The 14,329-nt window shown below is 41.0% G+C and overlaps 1 protein-coding gene across 10 annotated transcripts in view; it reads right to left on the bottom strand.

Annotated features, from left to right (window-relative positions):
• tjp1a (tight junction protein 1a) overlaps positions 1-13,537 on the bottom strand; it is a 116,131-nt gene extending 102,594 nt beyond the window's left edge. For 3 of the 10 annotated variants that reach the window (XM_019867289.1, XM_019867288.1, XM_019867290.1), the window contains exon 1: positions 13,080-13,537. In XM_019867289.1, the coding sequence (XP_019722848.1) occupies positions 13,080-13,171 (92 nt within the window). In that variant the 5' untranslated portion in view covers positions 13,172-13,537. The remainder of the gene's footprint in view (positions 1-13,079) is intronic. The other 7 variants (XM_019867291.1, XM_019867293.1, XM_019867298.1 and 4 more) reach the window with 3 other exon arrangements.
• Between the last annotated feature and the right edge of the window lie 792 nt (positions 13,538-14,329).

The following is a 14,329-nucleotide window of genomic DNA, read 5'->3' as shown; positions in this document are numbered from 1 at the left end:
TGTTATAGAGGATGTTTACCATGAGGTAAAACTGAGAGGTGTTTTCAATCAGTCAATCAATCAATCAATCAAACAAATAGTTCAACTTGATCTATACAGCACTTCTCATATACAGAGTACAACTCAAATTGCATTACATGAATTTAAATCGATCCCGTAAACCACTTGCCCATCAGGGCACACACACACGCGCGCGCGCGCGCACACACACACACACACACACACACACACACACACACACACACACACACACACACACACACACACACAGGTTAGCAATCAAACCGGAATAACCAAATAATCTGAGATTGAGTGCAGAGCACACAAGTGAGGAAACACCATCTCGAAGAGCCAGAAAGTGAGCTCAGTCTAAAATAACAACAACTTGCGATGATGGATTTACCAAGAGAGCCCGCACTTTAATCGAACAATCCTCTCTCTGGGTCTTATCACCGAGGACTCCAATCTCAGTTTTATCCTGGTCAAGCAGGTGAAAGGTGAACGAAAGGCAACGATTTTGTAGGTTGTCAGTCTTTGAAGTTGACATGCTTTAGTTTTGGGGCCACTGCCACATCAAATACGGCGGACAAGCTCACGACCATAAAAGTATCATGCTTCGACTGTATTTATTGATGTACATAGTTCTCTTTGTTCAACTCTTGATGTAAAGGAAATTTTATTTGAAGAGTTGAGGTCCAAAAAAATTCATATTGCCATCCTATTTTTGCCAACATTATCAAAAGATAACCACTGAATTCAAACTAATGATCCTCGGAGTTGTGGTGTTTTTGTGTTTTGCTGGTGTTTTGTCACCACTTCACACTCACAAGTGACGCTTGACTGGATTGGCAGGTTGGCGTGAATGAAATGAAATCCCTCTTTTTTCTTTCGTTCTTGCTTTCCTTCCTAAGAAGGCAAACTGTGTTTGCATGCAGATTTCAAATTATAAACAAGATGACTTGTCAAGTCATGTAGTTCAAGTCTAAGTCAAGTCGACTCACTTGGATACCAATTCCCAATTCTCAAGTTGTTCCCATATTTTTGGCATGGAAGTCGCAAGTCCTGAAAATAGCAATTTGAGTCAAGTCAAATGACTCGAGTTTCCCATTTCTGACTTAATGTGTCTAAATTGTTCAGGTTTATCTAATAGAGCAGGGGTCGGGAACCTATGGCTCGCGAGCCATATATGGCTCTTTTGATGATTGCATCTGGCTCGCAGATAAAAAAAAAAAATTCTCGCTTGTTTATGAATGCATCCATCGATCGATTTTTCACTGCTTATTTCCTGTTCAGGCTGCAGTTGGCTCAAGGAGCCATTTTGATTGGGTGATACTGGCCAATGTTGCCGTTGCTATGGAAACAGGTATATGCCCCCTTTTGAATCAACCCGCTCGGCCATTAGCTCAAAGCTAATCCAAAACGAATAAGATTGCGAAAAGAAAAAAAGATGACGAGTTTGGGAGACTTCAGGACGAATGGACCGAAGGATTCGCCTTTGTGGAGAGAACGGGTTCTGCGGTGTGTTTGATTTGCAATGACAAAATAACATCGATGAAACGGTTGAATGCAGAGCGGCACTTTGACACGCCCCATGCTACGTTCGCATCAAAATACTGTGCGGGAGATAGCAGAAAGGAAGCGTGCAAGCTACTGAGCAGTGTGCAAGCTAGCCAGCAGTTACTTCGCATCTGGACCTGGCAAGCTGACTTTCATTCCGATAGTTTTACTGGATTTTTAGCAATCATGAGGAACGGAGACCTATTCACATTAATGGTGAGTATTATAACAAAATTATTTTAGAGAATACATTCAGAGGGTTATTATACTGAAATTTTGTTGAAATCACTTCTAAAATACAGTTGTATACACACACACATATACACATACATACATATATATATATATATACATACATATACATATACATATATATATATATATGGCTCTCACTGCAATACATTTCCAAATACTTTGCTTTTATGGCTCTCTTAGTCAAAAAGGTTCCCGACCCCTGTAATAGAGTGACCAGTGATTATGTCCATTGGAAGCTGGATAGCAAAATTAAAACGTCTACCGTAAAACAAAAGTACAGATGATCCTCGACAGCTGGTCAGTTTCAATTTAGGAATGGCGAAAGCTAAAAGAGAGTTAAGAACATCTGATCAGTGTGACAGGAAATATATTAAACTGCCATCGATTTCTATGAATTGGACTCCTGCTACCCCTGTTTCGGCTAGCCATAACTCCGCCAAGAAGAGGACAAGAAATAAAATAATAAATGGCATCTCTGTCAGGCAGAATTGGAGCCCCTCCACTGTGTCCTTCTCTATTTGAGGGACGGCAGTGATGTATTTCCTCCCGTCAGCTCCCTGTGAGCCATCGTGTCAGTCGTGAGTCACCAGAGGTCAAGAACGCGTGACGCGACATTTTTAAAAGTCATTGCTGCTCTAACTCTGATGTGAGTCTCTGATGGACCCCTCTTTCCGTGCAATGCCCCCTGATGAAGTTATTACATCACCTTTACAAAGGTATACCATTGCCAGAACTACACCTACAGTTAATGCTGAATGAAACCTGCGATAATAATGTTTTCATTTCACATGACCCTGAGTGACTGAGGATAAAAGGGTTGAAATGCGCATTTTTTTGTATTTTGCAATGCTTTGAATGAATGGTCTAGCCCAGTGGTTCTTAACCTTTTTAGAGGTACCGAACCCAACCATTTCATATGCACATTCACCGAATCCTTCATGAGTCAAAAATAAAAAATATGATTCAAGAAGTGTTCCTTCAGTTTTGAGTTGCTCAACTTGGCATGACAAATCATGCAGATAGGACGCTGAGTCCTATCACTTTCCTTGATGCATGTGAATCCATGTTGTCAATATTCATCCGACCACTTTTTTTTTTTTTTTTTGCTCACCATAGTTAGCATGTATTAACATTTTTTTCCAAAAATAAAAAATAAATCACACGACATACTGTCACAACAGTCACAGGTTGACAACTGAGCGAACTAAATTTCCCCAACCACTGACTGGACAAGCCATGTAATGTGATCATCTGCAGCGGGCGTGTCATAACTAATTGATATGTTGAGTCGGGTGTGTCTTAACCTCCATGGCAGAGGCTCCGTCGAAACCTTGAGAAACTCACTGAACCCCTGGGGTTCGATCGTACCCAGGTTGGGAACCATTGGTTTAGACTGTAGCAAGCCTAATCAAGGTGACAAAAAGCCAAGCAGCAGTACCATGTTTCGGAATGTTTATTGACCTCAGTGACTAAGACATAACTGTGCGTGCTAATACTACTAAACAAACCATTCTCATCAAATGACTCCATGATGCAATCAAAACTATTTGTAACTGACAAACAGGTTATTCTATTTTTTCTTGTACTTGTTTACTACATTTTTGTTCGCCAGAGTTTTTTTTTCTTGTCTTCTGTTCAATGTTCAATGCCTGGTAAACATGATGATGTTCATATTTCATCAACCACCCAACCACCCTATGAACGTATCTTGATTCATTTAACACAATAAAAGCAGGGTCAACAGACATTGAAGCAAACACACACACACGCACATGCGCAGGCACACACACACACACACACACACACACACACACACACTGATGAAGATAAAACTGTCAGGAAATGCCAATGAAAACGTGATAGAGGCCAACAATGAGACTTGTGAGGTAAGCACAAAGAAAACGAAGACAGACCTGTGATACAAAATGTTGAAATGATAAGAACCATCACTGCATACTACTACTACTACTACTACTACTAGTAATAATAATAATAATAATAATAATAATAATAATAGAAGAGGAAGGCTGTAGCAAAAGTAATAATAGCACAGAAGAGAATTAAAGGCAGTCTAACGTAGTTAACTAAAGAAATACATTTAAAAAGTAATAAGTTAATAAGTAGTAAGGCGATGAGTTTTAATGTTAATCGTAAAAGCAGAACATTACAATAACCAAGCCTGAATATGTTATGTGAATGAAGAAATGGCTGAGCTGGGATAATCGTGGCTGAGCACAGGCAGTACGTTAAAGATGATCAAATCCTGACACATATTTTGGGTGTGTGACTCATATAATTTCCAGGTTTTGAACAGAATGGTGTATCATGTACTTTTCTGACAGGTTTACCTCATTGTAACAGAAGGGAAAACATTTATAAGACCTGTTTGAAAAAACATCTCAAGTGACAAATTTTCCAGATTCCAAATTTCAAAATGGATTGATAAAAATATCATTTGTTAACAACTTTGTCAAGGTAACAAAAGCTGAGTGGGCTTTCAACCACTTGCCTATTGGAATGCATGAGACAATTCAAAAGACAAAATCATGACATGACATTGTGGCCGTCTCTAAAATAGTCTACTGTGAAATTGTTGGTTTTTTTTTTTTTGTTTTTTTAAGCCTCCATCTACCCCAACATTTTTGAAAGAGGTATGCATAATACAGTACAGGCTCTACAGACGACCACAATCCATTTCAGGATTTTTGACAGCTTCCAATTTGTTCTGATTTTTCCTGACGGAAAGAATGAAAAATAAAACGTTTTTGGGATCAAGCCCACAAAGACTGTTTTAGTGCCATGTAAGTGTAAGAAGAAGTTAACACCCAAAAAAATAAACACCACCATAACCCTTCTTCTCTCAACATGCAGAAGCAGGTCCTTCTTTTGGAAGAAGTGTTTCCAAAAACCATCCAGAACTAATTCCGTCAAACTAATTTAAAATGGCGTTTCAGATTGTAAATTAATGTACATGTATTGTTTTTATTTTGGGGGGGTGGGGGGCTGAGCCTCTATAAAAGTGTTTGGTGACTTTACAACAATAAGTACATGCGAGTCCCAGGGTGACAACAATTAAGAACCACTGTTCGAAATGATGAAACAGCATTGAGAAACTGGAGGGATTGGAACAACAACCAAGACAGACACTTTAAATAAATAAATATGATTGAATCGGCTTTGTTCAACAAAATTTAAATTTGAGCTGGGAATACGTCATGTATTGTGAATGTAATGTTGTTTTCAGCTGAGGGTGTTTTGAGCCAAGAAATGTAGAGATGCAAAAAAGAACATCTATCTAGCTATCCATCAATCTGTATACACACACTAAAGAGCCTCTTACTAAAACATACGCACCCCCCCAAAAAGGCATCCACATAGAAATACTCCCACGGGATGCTCACAGAATAGTTGGTTGTAAAGGGGCGAGCCGCGAATCATTTAAACCCTTTTTAATCTGTTCCCTTTAGTGACATTAAACCGTTTGAGAGGAGATTACAAATATTCTGCCCAAAGTAAGAACATGCGACTTCCTAATGGAGGGAAACACTAACACACACAAACATGGGTGAGCCAACACTTTGCTCCAAAGGAGTGTGATTTCCACAGCAATGGGTCCAAAATTTGATGGGGCATAATCTGAAACGAATCAACCTTTACGCAAGTATAAATGACCTTTACACAAGCAAAAATTTCTGTGGGGTGGCCAGTGTGACATAATAACTGGTATTATCAGTGTGTTAGCAAGGTTGGTAATGTATATAAATGTGCATTTTATTTCATGAAATCGCAACTGTGGATGGTATGATAAATAATGACTCCTTGGTGATGTTGATTGTGTGCTAACGTGTTTGATCAGGGGTGTCAAACTCATTTTTGTTGTGGGCCACATTGTAGTTACCGTTTCCCTTCGAGAGCCATTAAGACTGAAACGAAACAAAAAGGTCACTAATAACGATTTATTATTTGTTACTGTAATGAGGGGTTTGGTTACAAGAAAATGCTTAAAATATGTCTCTTATTTATTACATATGAGAATTTCAAATTTTGGTACAGATTTTAGCAAGCATCATGCAAGTTGACATGCTTTGATTTGCTACCGCGCGCCACATAAAATGGCGTGGCTGGCCGGATCTGGCCCCCCGGGCCTTGAGTTTGACACCTGTGTATTAGATAATCATCTTGATTAATGTTCACTACAAGTATCAAAGGTTTCACTGTTATGAAAGATCACTTGATATTCTGGAAACAATTCAATATTAGGCTATCAACCAGGGGTATTGCTAAACATTCAGCTGTACTGGGGCAGATGCCCAATGCAACAATCACCGGCCCGCGAACCGGTAATGGTCTGCAGACAACTCGGTACTGGGTCGCAGAGATATTTAAAAGAAAAAAAAAAAGTTCTCCGGCAGAATATTGTATGAAATCACCACTCCAGGAATGTCAGTCAGACCATGAACTGGTCCTTGGCAGAAAAAGGTTTGGGGACCACAGCACCACGTCACACACACACACACACACACACACACACACACACACACACACACACACACACACACACACACACACACACACAGGTTATTGATCTGGAAAATAAATTATTAAATGTTTCCACACACCCCCTATAATTTCCTTATGTACCCCAAGGAGTATGCGCAGCCCTGGTTGGGAAACTTAATTTTTTTATTTTTATTTTTATTTTTTTGCCGTTAAGATTCAAATATAATCTCAACATATATAAACTACTGTACACAGTACACTGTATTCGGCAGCACAATCAGTGCGCTGACATACACAAGACAGGATACTTTACATTCCGTATTTTCCGGAGTATAAGTCGCAGTTTTTTTCATAGTTTGGCCGGGGTTGCGACTTATACTCTGGAGCGATTTATGTGTGAAATGGTTAACACATTGTACACATCACATGTTATTTTCACATTAGACCGCAAGAGGGTGCTCTCGGCCTGTGTCGATACTTTCCACGTTGGAGGTCACTGAGAAAAACAATTGACGATGACTATGACGTAAGCGACGTAGAAGAGGAAGCGCTGCATCTTCTACCTCCGGAGTTGGCGGAGTTGTTTATAAGTGACACCGAGCATGAAGATTTCATTGGATTTCGTGATTTGGAGTGACGCTGATGGTTTGGTAAATTTGTTAGCATGTTCTTTGTGCTATAGTTGTCTAAATAACTCTTAATATGTTACGTGAACATACCAGGCACATTCACAGTTCGTTGTTTAAGCGTCATGTAACGTTAGCATATCGTACACTTATTCAGCCTGTTGCTCTCTAGTTTTATTTTAAATTGCCTTTCAAAATGACATGTTTGTTTTTGGTGTTGGATTTTATCAAATAAATTTCCCCCAAAAATGCGACTTATACTCCAACGCAACTTATATATGTTTTTTCCTTCTTAATTATGCATTTTTTTGGGCTGGTGCGATATAATCCGGAGCGACGTATAATCCGAAAAATACGGTACATACTTAACCGTTTCATGCACCCTGTAAACTGATAACATGATAAACTGTCCACTGTAGTAACCGCTGTCCCTGAAAGGGTTAAAGTACATGTTGGACTTGAAAGACAGCATTTCAAAAGATCATTACTGTGGTGAATGTGAAAACCTGACACAGGACTTCACAAATAACTGGACAGAGATATAAAGAGAAGATGGAAGAAGAAAAAAAAAATACTTCACATTTTTTTGGCAAACTTGTGATTATCATGACAGGCCCGCCCCAACTTGGACTCCTGCTGCGGTAACTAATACGCATCATTGTCAGTTTGTGTGGGATTACGCTTCAAGGCCTCCTTCAGTGCAACTGGGCAACAGGAGGGGAAGGGCAGGAGTTATCGAAGTGTGTGTGTGTGTGTGTGTGTGTGTGTGTGTGTGTGTGTGTGTGTGTGTGTGTGTGTGTGTGTGTGTGTGTGTGTGTGTTCTTTCTGGGAGAGGGGTGTGGGGTCAAGCGAATGAGAGGGCAGTTTTGTGTGCACGTGTGGATGTGGGTGTGTTTTTGTGTGTTGTGGGGAAGGAGGGAGCTGACTTTATGCATCATTAAGCAGGTGGACTGGGAACACCAGGCAGAGCTGTCACTCTAAGTGGGAAGCAGACAAGACATCTGGTCCGTGATACAAGAGGATACACCCACGTGTTAGGAAGAGCTGTGGACACTTGAAAAAGATGTCAACAAGCTAATTAATATGGATGTTCTCAAACTAATTGCACTTTTGACCAAAAAAAAAAAAAATAAATCTCAGACATCATCTCTTTAGCACCATTTGTCCTTAGAGGAAGAGCACTTAGCATTCCAAATGTGCAAATCATCCATTATTAGGGCATGAGCAGGAAGAACTGAAATTGCTTCAATCTTGGCCAAGTGAGCCTTCTTTCAGAATCCAGAAAACAACCAAGCCATCTTGTTTATATGTAATTTGAATCTGCTTTTGGTGTAAATTTAATCTCAGACAGAGATCAAGACGTGTTAAATTGGATTAAACAGCATCAGCTGCCAATTGTTGGGTTACACTGTCAGGTGCAGACGGTGTTTTTAGGTAGTGGCACTCTACAGTGTATACAGTCGGTTTTAGTCAAATTCACATCAGGAAACTATGCTGAGGCTTCTAATGAGCTGAGATTCGCATTCCCTTGAAAGGCGCCGTATAAATCCAAGTCATTATTTCGAAGACATTTCAACATTGCAGCAATCTGTAAACAGCTTAATATGCAATGTCAAAAGGTTGTGTTTCGGATGTTTTCATACTCATTTTTAAATTCTCAGATACTATTCTAGGATAAGTAAGTTTCAAATACGCACACAAAAGTCTTCAGCCGTGTAGTCATTTTGAAATGGTCGATGCAATTCAAAACACTATTAGGAAGAATACAACCCAGATTTCAACAAAACTTTGTGAAGCGTGGCACAACAATTGATGGTCAAACGATAAACCGTAAAAACATTTCAGACGGTCATTACTCCTGATTCAAATGTGTAGGAGAGTTACAACTGTATTTAGTCTTTGAGAGTAGTTGTCTCTCATACGGTGGATGCAACAACAGCGACCGGAGAAATAAAAAGACAAAAACTGAGAGAAAAATCACCAAACTCTAGGCAAGTCACGTTAGCTGTTAGTAAGATATATCGCAGGTCTCTTCGTCATTTTTAAGTACATTTCATGAGCCCTTGGGTGCATAAAATTTCAATTCAGTCACTTCTGTTGATTTCAAATGTGTAAGAAGTACATGGGGTTGGTCGCTGATGATGCAATCAGGTACCATGGCCGAACTTGTGTGCGGGCAGCGTGGGATCGGTTCCCACTCTGTGATGGTATGCACGTGGGTGTGAATGGTCGTTTGTCTCGATATGTGCCCTGTTACTGACTAGCGACCAGTTCAGGGTGTAGTCTGCCTTCCGCCGGTAGTCAGCTGGGATCGGCTCCAGCAACTCCCCATGACCCTGTTTAGGATAAGTGGTGTTGAAAGTGGATGGATGGATACATAGGGTTGCTGAATCTGTATTACTTTTGCTATATGTACTTTGGTGCATGTCGCTTTGATTTTTGTTGTTTATTTTGACAATATTGTTACAACACTGATGACTCTGATCATTTTTGTTACAATGTTCATGTTGTGAAATTTTGCCTGCAATTTAATCTCTAGTGGCAATTGAGCAAAGGAGGCAAGCATTCACGAGGATTTTGATACATTCTGGCTGTGGCAATTTGTTTTCATAATTTGAGTCTCGAAAGCATTAGTGGAACTGTCCGAACTGTCAGAACTTTCATGGTACAGCCCACCTGGTCATCATCTTCCATGAATCAGGATGGTGTTGGTTGACTGCATCCTGGTTCAGCTTTTGTGGAAGTATGCATTGCGCAATATTGTTTGACACTCTTGTTACAGCATATATGGACATGATAACATTTCTCCAAAAACGTGTCTAAATGTCAGCCTTTTGTATAGTGTATGCATAGTATACTATATTTGTTTTCAACTACAGTTTTGCACATGATAGGGTGGGCTATAATAGCCGTGGTGTTGTTTTTTTTTTTTTTTGTTTATCTTCCAGTGCATCAAAACAATCATTACAGACACCAAAACAGACTGACCATGTTCCACATTCCTGAGGTGCAACATTAAAATATAAGATGATTGTCAGAAGAACCTGATAATGCATTTAATATTTAACATTTAGCAGACTTAAAATGTAAATAACTCCAATTGTCTTGTGTGTGGCGGGTGATTTGATATGTGTGCAAACAAAGAGAGCAAAGAGGCATATTCGTACTGGTTCCCAGATGCAATCAATATTTCAAGATCGGCATTCTGTCAAGGTGCCATCTCTTGGTTATCGATTGTTCGTGCCACAGAGGTCAGAGAATTGGCGGACAACAACAGACGTGACTTGCCATAGCTTTTTTCTACTTGGCGCGACGGTTGCCACGCTCAAACTAACAGTGATGAAACTTGGTGGGTTAAGCTTCGCTGTGTGTGACCCTGGACTTCACTGCGAATAAAGATGGACATAGCATGCAAGGGAATGCATGGGATGACTTCAGTGAAGGCACACCCTAGATCAGCTTCTCTTCGTGAAAGTAGCTGTCGGAGGCAATATAGTAATCCAGTTTTAATGGCCATGCCCCCTTCCCCCACCCTGATGTAATGGCCACAGACATACCGCCACGCCGCTCTTAAAGAGAGAAGCATCAAAACCAAGTCACCACTATGTCCTTTGCATCCCATTTGACAGCAGTCGCATGAGCTAAGGAGCGACATCGAATCCTTTTCTTGTGTGACCAAGTCGGGCATATTACTCCAGGCCAGTGATTCCCAACCTTGGTGCAATAGGAACCTAGTGTGTCATGATATATCATCCGGTGTGCCATGAGAAATGAATCCATTTTTACTTAATTTGGAATAAAAAATATTTTTTTAAAAATATGGTGAACACATTCATCCATCCATTCCTTTTTTGATCTGCTTAGCCTCACAAGGGTCACGTGCTGGAGCCTATCCCAGCTGTCTTCGGGTAGTAGGTGGGGTACACCCTGAACTGCTTTACAGCCAATTTCAGGGCACACATAGTCGAGCAACCACCCACGCTCACACTCACACCAAGGGACATGCAAACTCCACACAGTAGAGTTGGAGCCGGAAACGAACCCTGCACCTCTGCACTGAGAGGCCGATACGTGAACCAGTCGACCTGAAATGTTGCTTAGGGCCCTAATTTGGTCAGGGGCAGCCCTCCAAGCGGCTGTTGTGAGCAAGCCTATACAAGACATACAGTATGGTGTTACAGGTGTCTCCAAAAGGAGACCCCAAAAACGGTCTTTTGGAGGAATGAGTAATCCGCCTGATACCAGCGATATACTAATACACGGTAGGAGCAACATGGCTCAGGTGGTAACATGGCCGGCTCCCAATATGAAGCTTGTGGGTACAGGGTTGATTCCTCAACCCTTCAACAACTTTTTTTTTAAATAAACTAATATTATGCAAGTAAAATTTACTCAAAAATTCTGCTTGTATGATTTACTTTGAGTTTCTGAGTGAAAAAAAATACTCGAATTTTATTTCCTCAGTCAATATCACTCCAATTTTTTTCAGAACTATACTATTGAGCGATGTGATTTTTGTGAAAACGTGCATAAAATGAGCTCTTGTACTTGATGTTGGGATTGCTGGTTTGTGCCATCTTTGAATGGGAATTTTTATGCAAGAGATCCTTTTGCACAGCAGGGAAAAAGAAAAAATCGCAGTATGTTCTGCTGTCATTTTTTTCTTTGGTTTGAAGCCTTTGTAGTTGACGAGTGATTATTTTATATGTATTGGAATATTAAAATATACAGTATTAGGATACATCTGTACTTTGGTTCAAGAAAAACAAACATGAATTGGGGGCAGAAGCACTGAATTTCTCTTTCCAAAATGCATTTATTTTTTGTAAAATGCAGTGGAACATTTTGATTGTGGAATTCTTGTGCATACCTAAAATTCTCTTCTACTCTTTGTAATACATTCATCCATCCACCCACTTCCTATATTGTACTTTGCCTCATTAGGGTTGCAGGTGAGCTGGAGGCTATTCATACTGACTTTGGGCGGGAGGCAGGGAACACCCAGGACTGGTTTCCAGCCAATCACAGTTAAGACTTTCAAAGAAACATATATGATGATGCTAGTCCTAATTCATTTCAGTCAGATATATGGATATGGTGTACACATTTCCTCTTATAGTGTATTTAAACCACAACAGGCCTGCTGCTATTGAATATTTTTGCAGTTTATTATTCTATCAATTATTCCATTGATTAATCAAATAATCAGATTCAATTTTAATTTGCATTAAAGTGTATCACAAAAGCATTTTCCCAAATTGTGGTGGATTAACCAATGTCTAGACCCGCTTTACCAAATTTGAGAATAGGCGAGCGCTCTTACCGTTTAACAGAATCAGTTGCACAGAGATGAAAGGTAGGGAGAGGTGCAATGGAACTGAATTTCCAACAAACATGTTGATGATGAGGATGATCATGACAGTGGTTTGTTTGCAACAACCCATACAGTAAGATTACAGAGAAATTGACGACAAACGTGTGCGTGCGTGCGTGTGATGGCTGATATTGTTTATGTACCATTAAAGCAGACAACTGCTCAAATGGAGTGGAAAATCATAGACACGCATAATGAGTGAAGCCTTCAGCAAGAGACTCCCACATGCACAGGAAGCTACTGAATAAGTGATTACGAGAGTGGGGGGGGGCTCTTTTTTTCTCTACAATAAAAATCTTAAGATAGAAAAGGGAAAAGCATGGATGAAAACAGCTTTAAAGGGGAAACAGCACGTGATCACGTTGAACAGAGTGATTGTGAGAGCACCTGCCTGCTATTGTGCTCTTGTGCACGTGTGAAACTAACGCACGATCCGAACAAACACTCAAAGGGAACCACGCACGGCTGCGCTGGAAGCCACACGCGCGCGCACGTACACACCAAGCTAAACGTTTATGTATGTGCGCCGGCGTGGATGTTGAAGGTAAAAAAAAAAAAAAAGACAATACTGTACAGGAGAGGGCGGCTAGGCAGCCACTTCCGTCAACAGCTGCTCGTGTTCGGCTGCAACTTTGACGCCTTCCGTGACCACGACGCTTAAGAGTCTCAAATGAAAGCTATTTTTTTTTCCACACACAACAAGACGCCGGCTTCCATGCACACGCACGCGGTGTCGTGTAGATACACTTTCATCGCCCCCAACTCACCACAGCTGTCTCTTGGTGGGGAGGCAGTCTTTGTTGGAGGCTGTCACTCCCATGGCCATCTGCATTACCGTGATGTATTTCTGGTACTTCATAGTCGGACTTTCGAGCGCTACTTCGAGGAATCCGCGCTCCTCACAAGCGGCGCAGGTGAGCGTGCGTTCAAATGTCTCCAAAGGTCCCCCGACATCCGCCGCGCGTCCAGCGGCTTCAGCAGCGCCATTTCCAGGGGGAGCAGTCCCCCGGGAGCCTAAGAATCGGGACCACGCCGCCGCCACCCTGCATGTCTGCGCGCTGCCCCTCTAATCTCATTAGAGCTCAGAATAGATTGGCTAATCCATTCAATTTTAGGCAGGACGGACTCATTGTTGTGGCCCGCCCGGGACAGGCCACTTGTTTCTCTTTGTCCACCCTCTATTTTGTTTGGGTTGATGCCTCAGAAAGAGAGGAGAGGCGGAGAGGATGCTGCGGCGGCGGCGGCAGCATCCATGAGTCTGCGAGGTAGGAAGAGGAGTGCGCTCACAGAGGAAGAGGAGGAGAAGGAGGAGGGGAGAGCGGGAGATGAAATGGTTTAGGAGAGGGGTTATAACCTGCTGGCAACGAGAGAAAATCTCAGCAACGTCGGACGCCTGGTTTATGTTTAAAGATGCAAGAACCAAGGAGTGCTAAACACTGCGTGAAAAAGACGGGCACAGTTGTACACATGCAACCAACACGGTAGCAATAACAGTCCCAAAAAGTGTTTTTTAAATTTTTTTTTATTAGTGTCTGTTCTATTAAAAACAGTCTGTTTGTGTGTGTGTTCTGAATTATTCGTGGTCTGTTTTTTTTTTGTTTTTTTTGCATTACACCACGACTCAATGTATGGTTTATGCAATGGTTGGGCAATTTAAATGCTGGAGGGGGCACACTTCTTCATCAGTGCTACTGGGTGGCCCAAAAGCCCACACATTTCCTAATCTGATTTAGGCCTACTACACAAATACAATTTTGAAATATGGACAAGATACATGCATACATGCACAATTTATGATCTTCATATCATTACATTCTAGAGAATAGATTTTTCATTGCATGTTTAAAAGATCCACTATTCTAACCCAACAACAAAGGGTTTGAAGCAAAGAACATAATAACCACATACTGTAATTTTCTCCCCCCAGTGGAACAATCTCTTGCATAAAAATCAACATTCAAGGATGGCACAAAACTGCTGAGCGTGAAACCATTTTAAGTGCAAGAACTCAATTTGT

This window comes from Hippocampus comes, unplaced genomic scaffold (genome assembly GCF_001891065.2).
Source record: "Hippocampus comes isolate QL1 unplaced genomic scaffold, H_comes_QL1_v1.1 scaffold2, whole genome shotgun sequence".
In the NCBI taxonomy this organism is placed as follows: domain Eukaryota; kingdom Metazoa; phylum Chordata; class Actinopteri; order Syngnathiformes; family Syngnathidae; genus Hippocampus; species Hippocampus comes.
This window is presented reverse-complemented; position numbering and strand designations above follow the sequence as displayed.